Raw genomic sequence first — 16,341 nt, 5'->3', positions numbered from 1 at the left:
TTATCTATCAAATGTATGGCTACCACTGCAGATGACCCTGGGCATGTTAGTGTGTTTGTCTTGTTACATCACTAGACTTTAAACCAGTATATTTCAGTCCACATGAACAATAAAGACCAACTATGCATACTTTTCTTACATTTTTATGGAAAACTTCTTTAATATTTTTTAGAGTACTGTTTAATCAGTGAGTACATTACAGGTACAAACTCTCGGCCATTATACAAGCTACAGTCAAGTAAAACATAAAGACACAGTCCATTCACTATGTGTGTGTTAGTCAGTCTGAAACCACAAATGGACACAGTAGTAGACAAACACACATAAAATCACAAAATTGTGTGAATGCCTTTTTATTTATTTTTTTAGAGAGGGGAGGGGGGGGGGTTACTTTCTACTTGTAGAACTCATGCTCCTGCTCATCCTTCTTGATAACTGTCTTGTAGGCCTTCTCAAAGTCCTTGGCCAGGACAATGTACCTATTTTCACGGACAGCCAGCATGCCAGCCTGAATGAGAGGAATGAAAGAATTATAACACATTTAAAAGAGTGTTTCCAGTTCTCACACCGACAACAGGTGATATTTAGTTCTCTTTGGAACTAGAGTTAGCAAACGCAATAACTTGTGACTCTTTGACAGAGTCTTTTGGAGTAGTTTGACCCCCCATGGAAGAATTCCTCCCAACAGCACGGGGTCCCACTCACCTCCTGGCAGATAGAGTTGATGTCTGCTCCGGAGATCTTGTCTGGTCTGGCCACATCTACACACTGGTTAAGGACAACCGCAAACACAAATGACACTGAACAATGTAGAGTTCTTTCGGTTACTTAGCAACCAAAGAAAGGTATGGGGAAGTGCATTACTTTACAAAGGCGGGAATCAGTTAGAGTACTTAAGTCATGGTTCATTTGACCTTTCATGAGACTATTGTTCCAGATCAGAGGGGTAATCAAGGAGGTAAATATTTAATGAAAACTTACAAGCACACTCAATGAACTGGACACAGAATTTGTTCTGAGCAGGAAAAGATTGCATGATGTTGCTAGTACAATACACACCTGCACCCATTAACACACACGTTATGAGAGACTGCTGTAAGTTGGGCATAATAAGGATACAGTCCTCCAGGTCCACCTCCTCAGAGAGGTTCATCTTGCTGGTGATGGTGGAGAAGACCAGGCGTTTCTGTCGGCGGTCAGGTAGGGGGAACTCAATCTTTCTGTCCAGACGTCCCGGACGCAGGAGGGCGGGGTCCAGGGTGTCGGCCCTGTTGGTGGCCATGATCACCTGACAAGAGAACAAAAAGGTGTGTCAGACATATATTTTTTTTAAACATATTCTCAATGTGACACACAAAGTTACAGGTTAGCTGCATTAATGGGACTACAACATACAATAAGCACTGGAGACAATATGTCACAGAGGCAAAGACCATAGCGCTCTCACACTTTGCTCACCTTGACGTTGACGGTCTGGTCAAAGCCGTCCATTTGGTTGAGAAGCTCCAGCAGAATCCTCTGCACCTCCCTGTCAGCTGTTTGGGAAGGAGAGAATACAATGAGGGATTACCAATGTCAGGGTTCAACCACACCAATAACTGCTTGGTCTTATTTTCAGTCCTAATAATCAATCCCATTCAAAATTATAAAGTCCACAACCAAGTTTGTCTCTATTGTGGATGTGTGTGAATCTGTTCACCTGGATGCTTTAAACAATGACATTTACTGAAATCTTTACAGGTAGTTCTGTTTTGTGGGCAACTTCCGATTCCCAACTCTAACCTGATGTTAACTGCAACTACCCTGTCCTTAACCTTATCCTTCTCTATGGTGGTGGCAGTCAAAACAAATCACTTGGCCACACAAAAAATGTGAATGTTATTTATTTCCCCAATGCTCTAGATAAGCTGACAGACCATGGGTCTGTTGTCTCCATCTGGGCCAAGGAGAAACCATAGCCTAGCCAAGACTCACAGCAACTAGGGGGCCTTTACAGAAACATGTTCCAACTGCTTAGTTGAGGCTGATTTGAACATTGTTTGATTGAAAAACTACAATGTAAACAGCTAAAATGTGAGATCCAGAGTTCGTACAGACAGTAGCAAGTCAAATTCAAGGACTTTCAAGTACTTTTTCCAAGCACTAATATTTATTGTTAAGGACCAATAATTTGTAATAGTTCATATTACGCAATTGTTCGTAGTCGCCACCGGATGGCAATATATCACCACAAACTAAAAAAAAACTACTTGGCTAGCTCTACTCAAAAACATTGTTTCACTACATACATAAGTCAGTACTGATGATTTTGTAATATGAGTAGTGATGAGCAGTGTTGGGAGATGTCTACTGGTGACATTCGCAATTTCATTAAACTTCCAGCTTAAGGAAAAATTATTATAATTTTTGTTTTTTACCCCTTTTTCCTCCCCAACTTCATGGTTTCCAATTGGTAGTAATTACAGTCTTGTCTCATCACTGAAACTCCCGTACGGACTCGGGAGATACGAAGGTCGAGAGCCATGCGTCCTCCGAAACAACCCAACTTGCTTCTTGACACAACGCACATCCAACCCGGAAGCCAGCCAATGTGTCGGAGGAAACACCTGGTCAGCGTGCACCCGTGACGGGCCGGGCGCAGTGCTCTGTTGCAGCCGGCCGCGACTGGGAGGTCCTTGGGGCGACGCACAATTGGCCCAGCGTCATCCGGGTTAGGAAGGGATATCCTTGTCTCATTGCGCACTAGCGCATTATCTGTTCTCCTCTCCTATCAATATATATTTTTTAACCCCCCTTTTCTCCCAAATTTTGATCCCCAACGGGCTCGGGAGACGAAGGTCGAGTCATGCGTCCTCAGAAACATAACCCGCTAAACTGCGCTTCTTAACACCTGCCCGCTTAACCCAGCTGCACCAATGTGTCAGACGATATACCGTTCAACTGACTCCCGAGGTCAGCCTGCAGTAACCCAGCCGGCCACAAGGAGTCACTAGAGCGCGATGAGACAAGTAAAGCCCCCCCTGTCAAACCCTCCCCTAACCCAGACAACGCTGGGACAATTGTTTGCAGCCCTATTGGGACTCCCGATCACTCAGGAGGCCCTCTCCTCTCATTTTCATTTAATTACCAACTTGAGAAAACGTCAGATTTTCAAGGTATTCCAGTACTTGAATGTCAGTACTTTAAGCACCTTGAGAACCCTGAAGAACACAGGTAGAAACATTTGATATCAGAAATGCCAATCTGTAAATCTGCTCTATTTTGCTTGTCTTATTGGATTTGGTTGCTATGTGCAATGCTAGTGATTAGCCAATGACCAGTCCATTCCATAGCCTATTCTGTGCAGCTGATTCTAAAAACCTACACAATGGCTCATACCTCCAGTCTGTGCGTCAAAACGCTTGGTAGCGATGGCATCGATCTCATCAATGAAGATGATGGCGGGGGCGTTTTCCTTGGCCAGCCGGAAGACGTCACGCACCATGCGGGGGCCCTCACCCAGGTACTTCTGCACAAACTCAGAGCCTACCACACGGATGAACGCCGCTGAGAGAGAGAAAGCGACAGAGAAAGAGACCAAGATATCAAATTAAATGCATTGGTCAATAACCAAATACTGATATGGTAACATGACAATTATTTGCTACAAAAAAATGACAACATAGCCTAATCATGTTAGCACCAGCGCATCCTATAGATAATGGTGAACATGGTGAATGGCCTACCTGTAGTGTGGTGAGCCACAGCCTTGGCCAGCATGGTCTTCCCACAGCCAGGAGGCCCATACATCAGAACCCCCCTGGGCGGGTCAATGCCAATCTGTTTGTAGAGTTCAAAGTGTGTGAGTGGAAGCTCCACTGCTTCCCTCACTTCCTGCTTCTGGATATCCATCCCTCCGATGTCAGCATACATCACATCCGGCTTTTGGTCTGCAAGGAGAGATACAGGAAAATAACACATATATCATAAGAGGAGAGGAGCTGCACTACAAGTGATAAGGTATCAATGAATGGAATATGCATGCAATGCATGTAAGCACGCATGTTTTTTCCACTCACAACTGTGCAATATATGGGTTAAAACGTGTAAATTTGGTGTCCGAAAGCCATTAATTTAACATAAAAATATATTGATCAATATAATATTAAATCACTCTTACCCTTCTTTTCATCCAGAAATATTTGTGTTGCAAACTATTACAATAAGGGAGTTATTGAGCTCTAAAGTGTCCTTCAGTGTAACTATCCAGGTTAAAATTTGAAAAATATGTTTTTAAAATGTAGAAATTCATCCTAAAAAAATATAAATGAACACCCATGGCATAACTGTGTTAGTGTTTGCAACAATATATAGAATAACGGGCGACAATACTGTATCTAAAAAATATTTTAAACCGAGAATAACTTTTGTCCGGGCACTTCATCAATGTCATAAACTAGAACAAAAGCAAAAAGCCATTTTAAAACATATAACATGATGGTAATTGTGTGGCATCACAAAGAATACCCTCTATCAATGTGATGAGGTGAGTAAATCGCTGAATTATTTTATGATTTCACCTTTTCACCCTCTAGTAACCTAACAAAAACGCATGCCCTTCAGTACAACACAGAAAACTTACTTTTAATGTTATTTTATAAAAAGCTATATTAAATATAAAAAGTAAGGATAATCTTTATAGGTTAAGGTCATTAATTTATATAGGTTGCCAAAGAACTGCCTGTTAAATATGTTTGTATGAAATCTGTCCTTCAGTATCACGCTTTTGTCCTTCAGCACAACAAGAGTTTCATGTTATATCACTTGTTATGCTGAATGACAGTAGCTTTGTTATCCCATGTTTTCACTAGTTAACAACATTTAATTATGCAATTCATATTTACTTGTATGAATACTGAATATAATTTTAAACAATTGTATGGCATTAAGGCATTTCAAGGCATAGATGCCATTATCTAATAAGGAGAGGGCTGCACGGCACAGACAAAAGATTAGCGCAGATCCAGAAAGACTAGCCAGAAAAAAAAGGTATTGTTTCCATGCTATCGTCAGCAACAGAATAGGATATAAAGCTGGGTGGATAACACTTAACATTAAGTTGCACTATTACACTGTAGTTAATGTTTAATTGCAATGTTAATAAGGTATAACTGATGGATTATATTAGTAATATAATATTACACAAAATTATGGATAAAAAATGAATTATGAATGATATTAGTTAATGGCTGCTTCACATTTGGGGAACTTTATGATAAATCGAGACTGTACAAGTTTGAATGAAGTAGTTTGATGGCCATTTTATGTAGCTATGTCTGTAGTCATCTCGAAATTGCATTTATGTACCTGCATTGAAGAGAAATGTACCAGTTATAGTGTAACAATGTATAATGAAAACATTAATGTAATAATCATGTAATAATGCAAATTAACACAATGTAAAGTTTTGCCACAGGCTCAAATTATAGTAAAGTGATTATTATTAACATTAGCAATGAAATAATAACAAAACATGTTTGAGAGAGAAAGGGAGGGGGAGTTGATTTAACTTTTAAACTTTGATTAAGTGTCATCATTGTATAGCCTACCATTAATAGACTACTAATAACATTTAATGGATGTTAATCTTATTCTGTGCCAGTGTCATAACTATTACATTTTCCAGCTATCAGAGAAGGATGTCAATCCTGATCATCCACCGATCCATACAATGACAAAATCTGATGCTCAAAAAAAGAGGGGAAAAATTAAGCAAAACTGTTTTTTGCACAATGTTTATGGAATGTTTTCTAATTAATGCTTTGTTTGAAATATTCAATGCTGATTTAATCCTAAATGAAACCAATTAAACTGTACCTTATGTGCCAATTAAACTATGCTGCATAGGAAAGCCCATGTTCTTTATGTGTGTGGCGTATGGGTCATTTCTCTCTCTCTAGTATGGAAGCGATCTAAGTTCAACTAGCCTGGACATTTTAAACATCTTATCCTGTCTTTTTATGCAGTATTATAACTTAAATTATTGCTGAAGGAATCACATTTAATCAATATTTGTGGGCCGTAGCGATGTGTTCAGGGTAACAAAATATTGTCATACAGTCTAACACCAGTATTTAATATTAAAATACAATAACTTTGTTTTGTTGACTCAGTTATAGTTATATTTCTGCCAGTCAAAGCAGAAATGTTGTGATTATGAAAAAAAAAAATTTTTTTTAAACACTTAGTGTTATTCTGAAAGACATTTTACATTCATCTTGAATATAACTTCTATAAGGGCATAGGTAACACGTCAATGAATGTACAAAAGCCTTTTAGGGAATTTTAATTGATGTTTTTTTTTTTACTTTGAAAACTTTATACATCTTTGACTCATATTACAAAAGGGATAGGCATACCAGGGGGTAGAATAGTGTGTATGTGTACCTGATGTGAGCATCATGATGCTGCTGTCAGCCTCTGGGGGGAGCACGTCCACCAGGGCATTGCTGTGCTTGTGCAGGGCCACCGACGCATTGGGCTTCAGCAGCTCTCTGTCGATGGTGCTTAGGATACGCACATAGTAGTTTGAGCCTGAGTCAAGGAGAAAGGGGGGTGGACAGAGAGGGAGAAGGGGGTGGACAGAGAGGGAGAAGGGGGTGGACAGAGAGAGAGAAGGGGGTGGACAAAGAGAGAGAAGGGGGTGGACAGAGAGAGAGAAGGGGGTGGACAGAGAGAGAGAAGGGGGTGGACAGAGAGAGAGAAGAGGGTGGACAGAGAAGGGGGTGGACAGAGACGGAGAAGGGGGTGGACAGAGACGGAGAAGGGGGTGGACAGAGACGGAGAAGGGGGTGGACAACGAGAGAAGCAGAGAAAGAGGGTGGCACAGGGAAAGAGAGGGGGAAATGTCATTAGTGAATATTAGAGGCAAATGTTCAGCAGGCATTGGTGTTACTGTGTAAAATATAGGTGCTTATGGGTGTGCGGCTATTAGAGAATGACCGATATGGATTTTTTAGGGGTCAAAGTTGTCTGATATTTTAGGCAGATATACAACATAACATTTCCCAAAGACAGCCATGTATGCAATAACGCATCAATATTAAACCGAACAATACATTTGACTTAGTTATTACCAAACTAAATAACAATGGTCACTTTATTTGAATGGTAAATATCTTGATAAACTGGGTAAATTAAGATGTCATAGGCATACTCACAATACAGGTGAATCCATATTCAATAGGAGTGTGTGCATGCATTGAGTTATTGAGCTTGTTTTGACTGATCAATGGAGTCTATGGCGCTACAGATGACAATCTGTTAGTCCTTCATTTTGGACTAACAGTATATTAGCCAACTAATCAACAACATTTACACAGGAGCATCACTCCAGTATGTCACACCTGTATGGAATGACATCATATAGGCACTGCTGTTTGTTTGAAAATATAAAATATCTATTTAACACAAATGAGTCCAACGTAACGTTATGATTTGTGAACAAGGATGTTTACGAAACTAGTATTTTATGTTATTTTCCGGTACCGGGAGAAAATGTTCTCAACAACTCAGTTGCAAGGACAAAATTTGAAACATCTCAATTGGCTATTCCAGCTATCTGTCAAGAAATGGGCGGGTTAGAACTTGATTCTACTTCTACATTTGGATAGAGCAAGGCTGCAACTTCGCTCCCTTTCACATCTCTCCATCGCTCATATCACTTGCTGTTTACTGCTACTACAATAAATACAATGAACAAAATATAAAACGCAACATGTAAAGAGTTGGTTCCATGTTTCATGAGATGAAATAAAAGATCCCAGAAATGTTCCATATGCACAAAGTTATTTCTCTCAAATGTATGCAAAAATGTGTTTATATCCCTGTTAGTGAGCATTTACCTTTTGCCAAGATAAATCCATCTACCTGACAGGTGTGGCATAACAAGAAGCGGATTAAACAGCATGATCATTACACAGGTTCACCTTGTGCTGGGGACAATAAAAGGCCACTAAAATGTGCAGTTTTGTCACAACACAATGTCACAGATTTCTCAAGTTGAGGGAGCGGCCAATTGGCATGCTGACTGCAGGAATGTCCACAAGAGCTGTTTCCAGATAATTTAATGTTAATTTCTCAACCATAAGCCACATTGAATGTCATTTTTGAGAATTTGGCTGTATGTCCAACCGGAGTCACAACCGCAGACCCCGTGTAACCATGCCAGCCTAGGACCTCCTTCACCTGCGGGATTGTCTGAGACCAGCCAACCGGATAGCTGATGAAACTGTGGGCTTACACAACCAAAGAATTTCTGCACAAACTGTCAACTAACCGTATAAGGGAAGTGCATCTGCAATTTTGTTCACTGTCAATTCATCCGTTTCTCAATACTGCACCTTTCTGTTGGAGAATGAGCTAGCTTGCTGCTGATTTTCCCAGCTAGACATTCATCGGCATTGTGCAGTGCTCGTGGCTCAGGTTGTGAGTGGCGGCTGGCATAGCAGCAGAATTGCTAGGCAGAGGGACAATAGGCAAAGCCGATAGAAAAGGGCCAATAATCGGACCGATATCGACTCGGATTCAAGTCTAAAGTCTCTGGATCCAACAACCAGAGGTTTACCTACACAATCTATGTGAGGACAGACAAAAGTGTAAAAATACTGTACCTGTGGTGGAGCCCACGATGGCTGTGTTTTGGTCCACAGCCTCCAGGAACTGGCCGATGACGAGGGGGATACTCTGTATCCTCTTCACCTCCTCCTGGGCGTGGAGGAACTCCTTCTTCAGGTTCTTCTGTTCATCTTTGATGTATTCCTCCTGCACCTCCAGAAACTCCAGCTCCTGCTGCAGCTTCTACAATAGTAAAGGGGAGATTGGGAATGGTGTCATGGAGAATGAATGTTTATTGATGAATCATAGTGATCATATTACTCTAGTGCTAGCCTCCACTACAATGGCTTACTGTTGTGGCTAGGGCTGATTTCAAGGTTTTACTGCAAACCTACAAAGCATTACATGGGCTTGCTCCTACCCATTTTCCAGATTTGGCCAATTTTTTTTATTCTTTAAACTCTGTCAAATCATTGCTAGACAACAGTTTAAGTCGTGCCATATATTTAAGTCAAAACTAACTCCGCCACTAAGGAACATTCACCGTCTTCTCGGTAAGCAACTCCAGTGTAGATTTGGCCTTGTGTTTTAGGTTATTGTCCTGCTGAAAGTTGAATTCATCTCCCAGTGTCTGGTGGAAAATATATTGAACCAGGAAGGACGCCTGTAACTTCGTAGTCGCTCGGTGTATTGATGCACCATCAAAAGTGTAATTAATAACTTCACCATGCTCAAAGGGGTATTCAATGTCCGCTTTTTAAAAAAAGTCAGTTTTCAATGTTTGTTTTAAAAAATACATTTTTAAAAAATCTGCCAATATGAGCCCTTCTGTGCAAGTCATTGTAAATTCTCCCTGGTCTTTGTGGTTGAATCTGTGTTTGAAATTCACTGTTCAACTGAGGGACCTTACAGATAATTGTGTGTGGCGTACAGAGAGGAGGTAGTCATTCAGAATTAATGTTAAACACTATTATTGCACAGAGAGTGAGTCCATGCAACTTATTAAGCACATTTTTACTTCAGAGCTTATTTAGGCTTGCCATACAAAGGGGTTGAATACTTGACTCAATACATTTCGGCATTTCATTTTTAATTAATTTGTTTAAAAAAATAGAAAAATATCATTCCACTTTGACATTCTGAGGTATTGGGTGAAGGCCAGAGACCAAAAAAAATCCATTAAAATTCAGGGTGTAACAACAAAATGTGGAAATAGTCCAGGGGTGTGAATACTTTCTCTAGGCACCGTAATAGTTAACATCTTTACAGTGATTAAGAAATCACAGAAAGGGCCTGTATGATTTAAATTGATTTTCTTGGTGCTGAAAGAAATAGATCTCAACAGTCAAGCACAGACAAACATAAGCTGTTCACAGTACAGACCTTGTATCTGCTGTAAAGGTCTTCAAGATCTTCTGGTTCTGGGGCCAGGAAAGAAAGCCCCGTCTGGGGTCGTGAGTTCAGCATGGCAGGCACTTCGTCCTGTGTAGACACAAGACAACACAAACATTTACACAAATTCTACGTTGAGAGCATACCCCCAAATCTGTGAAAACTCTATAGCTAATGTTAACTACTAACGTTAGCTAACTGTTTGTTGTGTTGCTAGCTAGCTAGCTTGTTACTTGTTTAATGCTGGGTGAGTGATGACCGACAGAAAATGTGAGAGACGCGGATTGGAAGACATTTCAATCCACGATTGTTTCAGTGCTGTTCCGTAACAGATAAGTACGTTACTGCGGTTGGTGTCTTGGCTAATAATTAATAAGTCATTCAACATTAGGCTCAGTCATATGCAATTTAATTTATCGCGCTAGCTACTTAGTTAGCTCGCTAACGTTACATTCGGTTGTTTTCTGACTTGTTACCTAACTTCGCTATCTAACCTTACCTGCCGGCCGTTTACTTATTTTGTTTACGTTGGTTGTAGCTTGAAGCGCACCAATACTACCCCCACAACATAAATAGCTACGTAGCCACACCAAAATACAAACGTTTAGCTAACTAGCTAAAGTTGCCTAGCTTGCCAGTTGCGATAGCATGTTAGCTTACATGACAGAGCATTTACAGTGCCGTGAATGAATTGGCACGTTTAGTTGGATGACGTACGATTTAAATATATTCAAAGAAGACTTTAGACTAAAGATAGTACGTTTTAAGTTGTCTATACTTTTTAAAGCTTTGTATAATCAAAAACAACGGTGAAACGGCGTGAAAATGTACACGGTCAAAATGAATCATACCTGAATTTTTTCAACAGTTACTCCAATGTCCTCCATGTTGAATTCCTTATCATGTGACGTTCTACGTAAGGATCCAAGCGACATTTGTGTGATTCATGGGTAATGAAGTTTCTGTGGACAAGTGTTATCAACAAACGTAAATGAATTGAGAGATTGCTCCACAAATAAAATGTTGTGTTCTTCTGAGTAATTTGTTTTCTAAACCTTGCCTCCATCTGATATAGTAAGCAAGCACCCTCAGATCACTATGAATAAGATGAATACTGATGATAGATATGATGGATAGCAGGTGAATGACTGCTCATGCTCTCTTTAGCAGAACAATAGCTTTATGTACAGAACAGTTTGGCAAAAGATGTTGACAGTGACGTGCAATAGGTGAGGTGAGGTTTGTGGATTTCCGGCCAGTTAGTTTGTGGCTATAATAGGCTGACTCTACTGCTGCATCTTTCACACCTAGTCTGTTGCATCTTTCACACCTAGTCTGTTGCATCTTTCCTCTGTTTTTTTTGTTTGTTTTTTTGTCTTGTATTTCAAGTCTGTCCACAGATGAAAAAAACATGCTTCATACCAAATCTATCACGATAACGTTCAGTTGTTTGAGGGATCACTGTCCCCCATAGGCTAAGCTTCCCCTAAAGTAAATTGAATTAAAATTGCCAAAATTATATAGCCTAATTAGCCTACTCCTGTCTATACAGAAACAAATAAAATAATAAAAAATAGGCTACTACACCAGAAAGCATGATTTGGCCACAGAGGATCATTAGCGTCTTTGAAATAAATAAGCTGTGGATTGTTTTTTAATCGCATTGCCGACAGTCGGAAAGGCCCTCAATTAGTATTTGAGTTATCAAAATGTATTGAGCAAACAGTATACTCTAAACAGCGGTACTCAACTCTTACCCTACAAGGTGTGAATCCTGCTTGTTTTCTGTTATACCTGATAATTAATTGCACTCATCTGGTGTCCCAGGTCTAAATCAGTCCCTGATTAGAGGGGAACAATGAAAACAATGCAGTGGAACTGTCTTCGAGGTCCAGAGTTGAGTTTGAGGGCTCTAAAATGAAAAGGTTCCTGGAGGCGCCTTTAGGGGTTCCTCAGGTTGCAACACCAGTGGAAACTTTTTAAAGAACCTGATAGGAATCTAGGGCTTTAAGGTTTGTTGTAGAAATTCAACACAGGGACACTCTGAGTCAATTTTAAATAATTATTTTTTATCAGCAATCTGGAGAGGTTCCAACAAACTTAATGCACCAAGTAGTACACGTCTGGTAGGAGCTCTGTCGGGGCAGTCCCGTGAGCTCTCTTATATACTTGTGTAACGGATGTGAAATGGCTAGCTAGTTAGCAGTGGTGCGCGCTAATAGTGTTTCAATCGGTGACGTCACTTGCTCTGAGACCTTGAAGTAGTGGTTCCCTTTGCTCTACAAGGGCCGTGGCTTTTGTGGAGCGATGGGTAACGATGCTTCATGGGTGTCAGTTGTTGATGTGTGCAGAGGGTCCCTGGTTTGAGCCCGGGTATGGGCGAGGGGACGGACTAAAGTTATACTGTTACATTAATGCTGTTGACCCGGATCACTGGTTGCTGCGGAAAAGGAGGAGGTCAATAGGGGGGTTAGTGTAACGGATGTGAAATGGCTAGCTAGTTAGCGGTGGTGCGTGCTAATAGCGTTTCAATTGGTGATGTCACTTGCTCTGAGACCTTGAAGTAGTGGTTCCCCTTGCTCTGCAAGGGCCGTGGCTTTTGTGGAGCGATGGGTAACGATGCTTCGTGGGTGACTGTTGTCTGTGTGCAGAGGGTCCCTGGTTCGCGACTGGTTCGGAGCGAGGGGACGGACTAAAGTTGTTACACTTGCTTAAACAGACAGGTAATATTTGTATGATTTACATTATTCATGATTAATTCATCATTATCGTTCGGTTCATGCATGTGACTGACCAATACCTCACAAGGCTTCTTCTCTCGAAGCTGAGACCTTGAAACTGAGACACCCCTTTTGGTTCTCAAAACAATATTCTGAGCCTACTGCAAAATTGCATTATACTGATAGTGAAGATTCCTCGCAGGCAAGCTCAATCATTCACTTAAATGAACCGAGTCAAATTGGTCAAAAAGCACAAGCATAAAATGTTCCTTCACAGGTTACTGTACAATGTATTCTATTATGAATTAGTAATATTAACAATAATAATACAAATAAGATTGGGTGGCAAACTTGTAAAGTCACAAATTTATTGTATTGACATTTAAAGTCACAGAAATCCAAACATGCAATCAATAAATAAAGTACAATGTCAACTGTTGACAAATATTCATATTTGATGTGTACCGACAACAATATTTAAAATTACAATAATAATTAATGTCATCAACTATATCAAAAGACCACATCTTACTGATAAAGATGATATGTTTAGATACAGTCAGGGCTGGAGAGTAACAGATGTCACGAACCGGCTCAAAGCCCGTAACAAAAGGGAGACAACGTGGAGATAAGGAGTAACAAAACATATATTTATTACATAAAGTAAACTAAGTACAATATACAATGGTGTGTGTAATCAGTAATCAGTAGTGTAAGTCAGTGTTTTGCATGCATGAATGTGATAATGCAGAGTGTTGAAAGGTGCCAAAGCAAACAACCAAAAGGCCACCAAGAAACACAACAAATTCTAGAAAGGTGTCTGCATGGAGAGAGTCTCTTCCATGAATGTGGAAGAGGTCCATTTATCCTGGGACACACCTGGCCCAGGTGTGAATTTGACGACCCTCCCAACGCCCACCGGCATCCTAATAAGGAAAACAAGAGCAAAAAGAGAATACGGCAGACAGAGTGGGAGGGTCCTCACACACAAAAAATGGTAACTGTAATCCGTTTAGTTACCAACAAAAATATTGAAATCAGATTACAGATACTTTTGAAATACTAGATGATTACTTTGAGGATTACTTTTAAATTCAGAAAGGATGTTTGCAAATTAATTAGTTTACACTCTGTTGTCATGACTGTCAGGGGCAGTTCCAAATAGGTCAAATCAGCTTTGCAATAAATAACTTCAACCAGACCCCCTCTCACCCGCAGAGGGGGAAGAATGGAACTGGTGGGTGGGTGACAGCTCATGCACTATTATATAAAGGACAGAACATCCAGCTATCTTCCTCTCCAAATTCACCCAAGGAATGTGCCAGACCTTTTCCTGCCGAAACTAACATGTTCTAAAGTGAATACTGGAACAATATTTCTAACATAGAACGTGGGGAATGGTCAGAGGCGATCTGGAGAACACTGGTGACGTTTCGGGTGTTATTTTGTGATGTCATTTAAAATGGAACACTATAACTTGGAAAGTATACCAACTATTTATGTGAAGTGTCCATTCAATTTTTATTAAGAGAGGGACATGATTTTAGGAGCCAAAAGAGATAATAGTTTCACATAACTTTGTACAAGTGACAAGCTACACCCCTGAGTGAGGTAAGGGAGCATGTCAGCCTGACGGAACCACCCATTTGAATTAACTGCATAAAATGATGGGTTACGAATGAACTTATCAGACAAAGACATCGAGCTGCAGCTCACATCCAAAGTGGTTTGAACTCTGAATTTCAACACGAGGAAGAGACGATAAAGTCACCTTCCGGACAATCACTGGTACAGCTGATTAGCTGCCCTAAGTAAAGTATCTTCAAAAGTGAATTTAAGTAGGAACATTCTACTACTCTTCTCAAATCACCATTGTAAACTACTCTCATCACCCCACCGGGAACCATAGACATTGCTGGCTAGCCTATCTTCAAGGAAGCATCTTCCAGAGCGAATGAAAGTAAAATAAACTCTTTAGTTCTGTTCAGGACTACACGACAAGTCACTGTATACCGGACGACAGCAGTGGAGAACAACAGTAGAAGACGGGTGGGAACTCCTTTTGGAAAATCAGAGCCTTACAAGCGTGCCACAAAATGGCCCATCTCCCTTTCCTAGGCGGCCTGGTTCCCACAGAAATACACGAAGAAGCAAGGCATTTACGGTTTGTGTGCAAAGTATATGATTACTGTGAGAGTAGTTTAGAAAATGTACCAAAGTATTATGTCTCGGTCCCTCTCTCTCTCTCTCGCCCTCTCCTTTGTAGCAAGCAGCCATTTTGTGTCAGTCCGCTAGGGACCTGTTTCTAACGTAGTAAGTGTGTATGTTTATCCTGTGTTACCATTTAGTTAGCTAGTAAATAAATAATTAAACCAATTTGTGTAGTACTGAATCATAAGTAAGGCTCGGGTTTTGCAGATGCAAGGAGGTTACGACTGTTCAGAATGATGGTATAATACGAGTTAATGATTTATAAATTGATTGTTTATAGATGTGATAGGTTAAGACCTTTAGAGTTTAATTCAGGAGATGGTAACTCTTTAAAAAACTGCTCTCGTGGTGCCCCAAATCCTAATGAGTTCATTATTAATTTAATTGGGTAACAATTAAACATAGTTAGCTGATTAGATAAATAACAGTCATCAGATTATTTTCATTAAAGTCACAGCACTCTTTTCTCAATGACATTCAAATCAGCATTGAAAAAAGGCACAAGTTTAAGTTTGTTCCACCTGAGCGAGTCTGACCATAAGCCAGAGGACCACTATGATGACACACCAAATGGGTTTGATGGATCGCGGGAAAAGAGCAGGAATAGGCTTTTGTAGTCTACAATCCTAGCAATGTCTTCCAATGGTGCATCTGCTGTCGGCATCCAAAGATTATCCAACTTAAATAAACACTTGGAGGTAAGCATGATTACACATCATTTTCAAATAGGAACACTTAATTCACGCATCGACAATTTACTGATTTCACACTCTCTCATAGATAAAGTGGATGCTTGCAGTGTGGGCATGATAGCTATGACAAATCTTTGAAATGGGGCTGAAGAGTACGTATGACATTTTACATGCCTGTAATCAATTGTGCTATTTTGTTTGTAATGGCAATGTGGTGCCAGTACAACAATCAATCAAATATATTTATAAAGCCCTTCTTACATCAGCTGATGTCAAAGTGCTGTACAGAAACCCAGCCTAAAACCCCAAACATCTCCCTCAATGTGAGCAAGACAAAGGAGCTGAACGTGGACTACAGAACAAGGCGGGCCGAACAGACCCTTGTTAACATCAGCAGGGCTGTAGTGGAGCGGGTCGAGAGTTTCAAATTCCTTGGTGTCCACATCACCAATGATCTATCATGGTCCAAACACACCAAGACAGTCGTGAAGAGGGCACGACAAAACCTTTTCCCACTCAAGAGACTGAAAAGATTTGGCATGTGTCCCCAGATCCTCAAAAAGTTTGAGAGCATCCTGACCGGTTGCATCACTGCCTGGTAGGGCAACTGCTCGGCATCTGACCATAAGGCACTACAGAGGGTAGTGTGTACAGCCCAGTACATCACTGGGGCCAAGCTTCCTGTAATCCAGGACATATATAATAGTCGGTGTCTCCAGTCACCCAAGTCA

General features: G+C 40.5%; 1 protein-coding gene across 2 annotated transcripts; it reads right to left on the bottom strand.

The window, feature by feature from the left end:
* Positions 1-130: 130 nt before the first annotated feature.
* Positions 131-11,043, bottom strand: LOC110516307 (26S proteasome regulatory subunit 6B). Of its 2 annotated transcripts, none has more exons than XM_021594804.3 (10): positions 10,839-11,043; positions 9,979-10,077; positions 8,652-8,838; positions 6,427-6,573; positions 3,726-3,929; positions 3,379-3,546; positions 1,459-1,535; positions 1,120-1,288; positions 706-761; positions 131-508 (listed from the first exon to the last, which is right to left on the bottom strand). In XM_021594804.3, exons 1-10 carry the CDS (start codon positions 10,920-10,922, stop codon positions 395-397), a joined length of 1,305 nt encoding a protein of 434 aa, XP_021450479.3. In that variant the 5' UTR covers positions 10,923-11,043; the 3' UTR covers positions 131-394. The 2 variants fall into 2 exon arrangements, with proteins under 2 accessions (XP_021450479.3, XP_090085323.1); XM_090229197.1 differs by having other exon boundaries at positions 10,487-10,840.
* Positions 11,044-16,341: the final 5,298 nt, after the last annotated feature.

Source organism: Oncorhynchus mykiss, chromosome 3, assembly GCF_057628025.1.
Source record: "Oncorhynchus mykiss isolate SJ-2025 chromosome 3, ASM5762802v1, whole genome shotgun sequence".
NCBI classification, from domain to species: domain Eukaryota; kingdom Metazoa; phylum Chordata; class Actinopteri; order Salmoniformes; family Salmonidae; genus Oncorhynchus; species Oncorhynchus mykiss.
The sequence above is the reverse complement of the archived record's forward strand: the minus strand, read 5'-3'. Positions and strand labels throughout refer to the sequence as shown.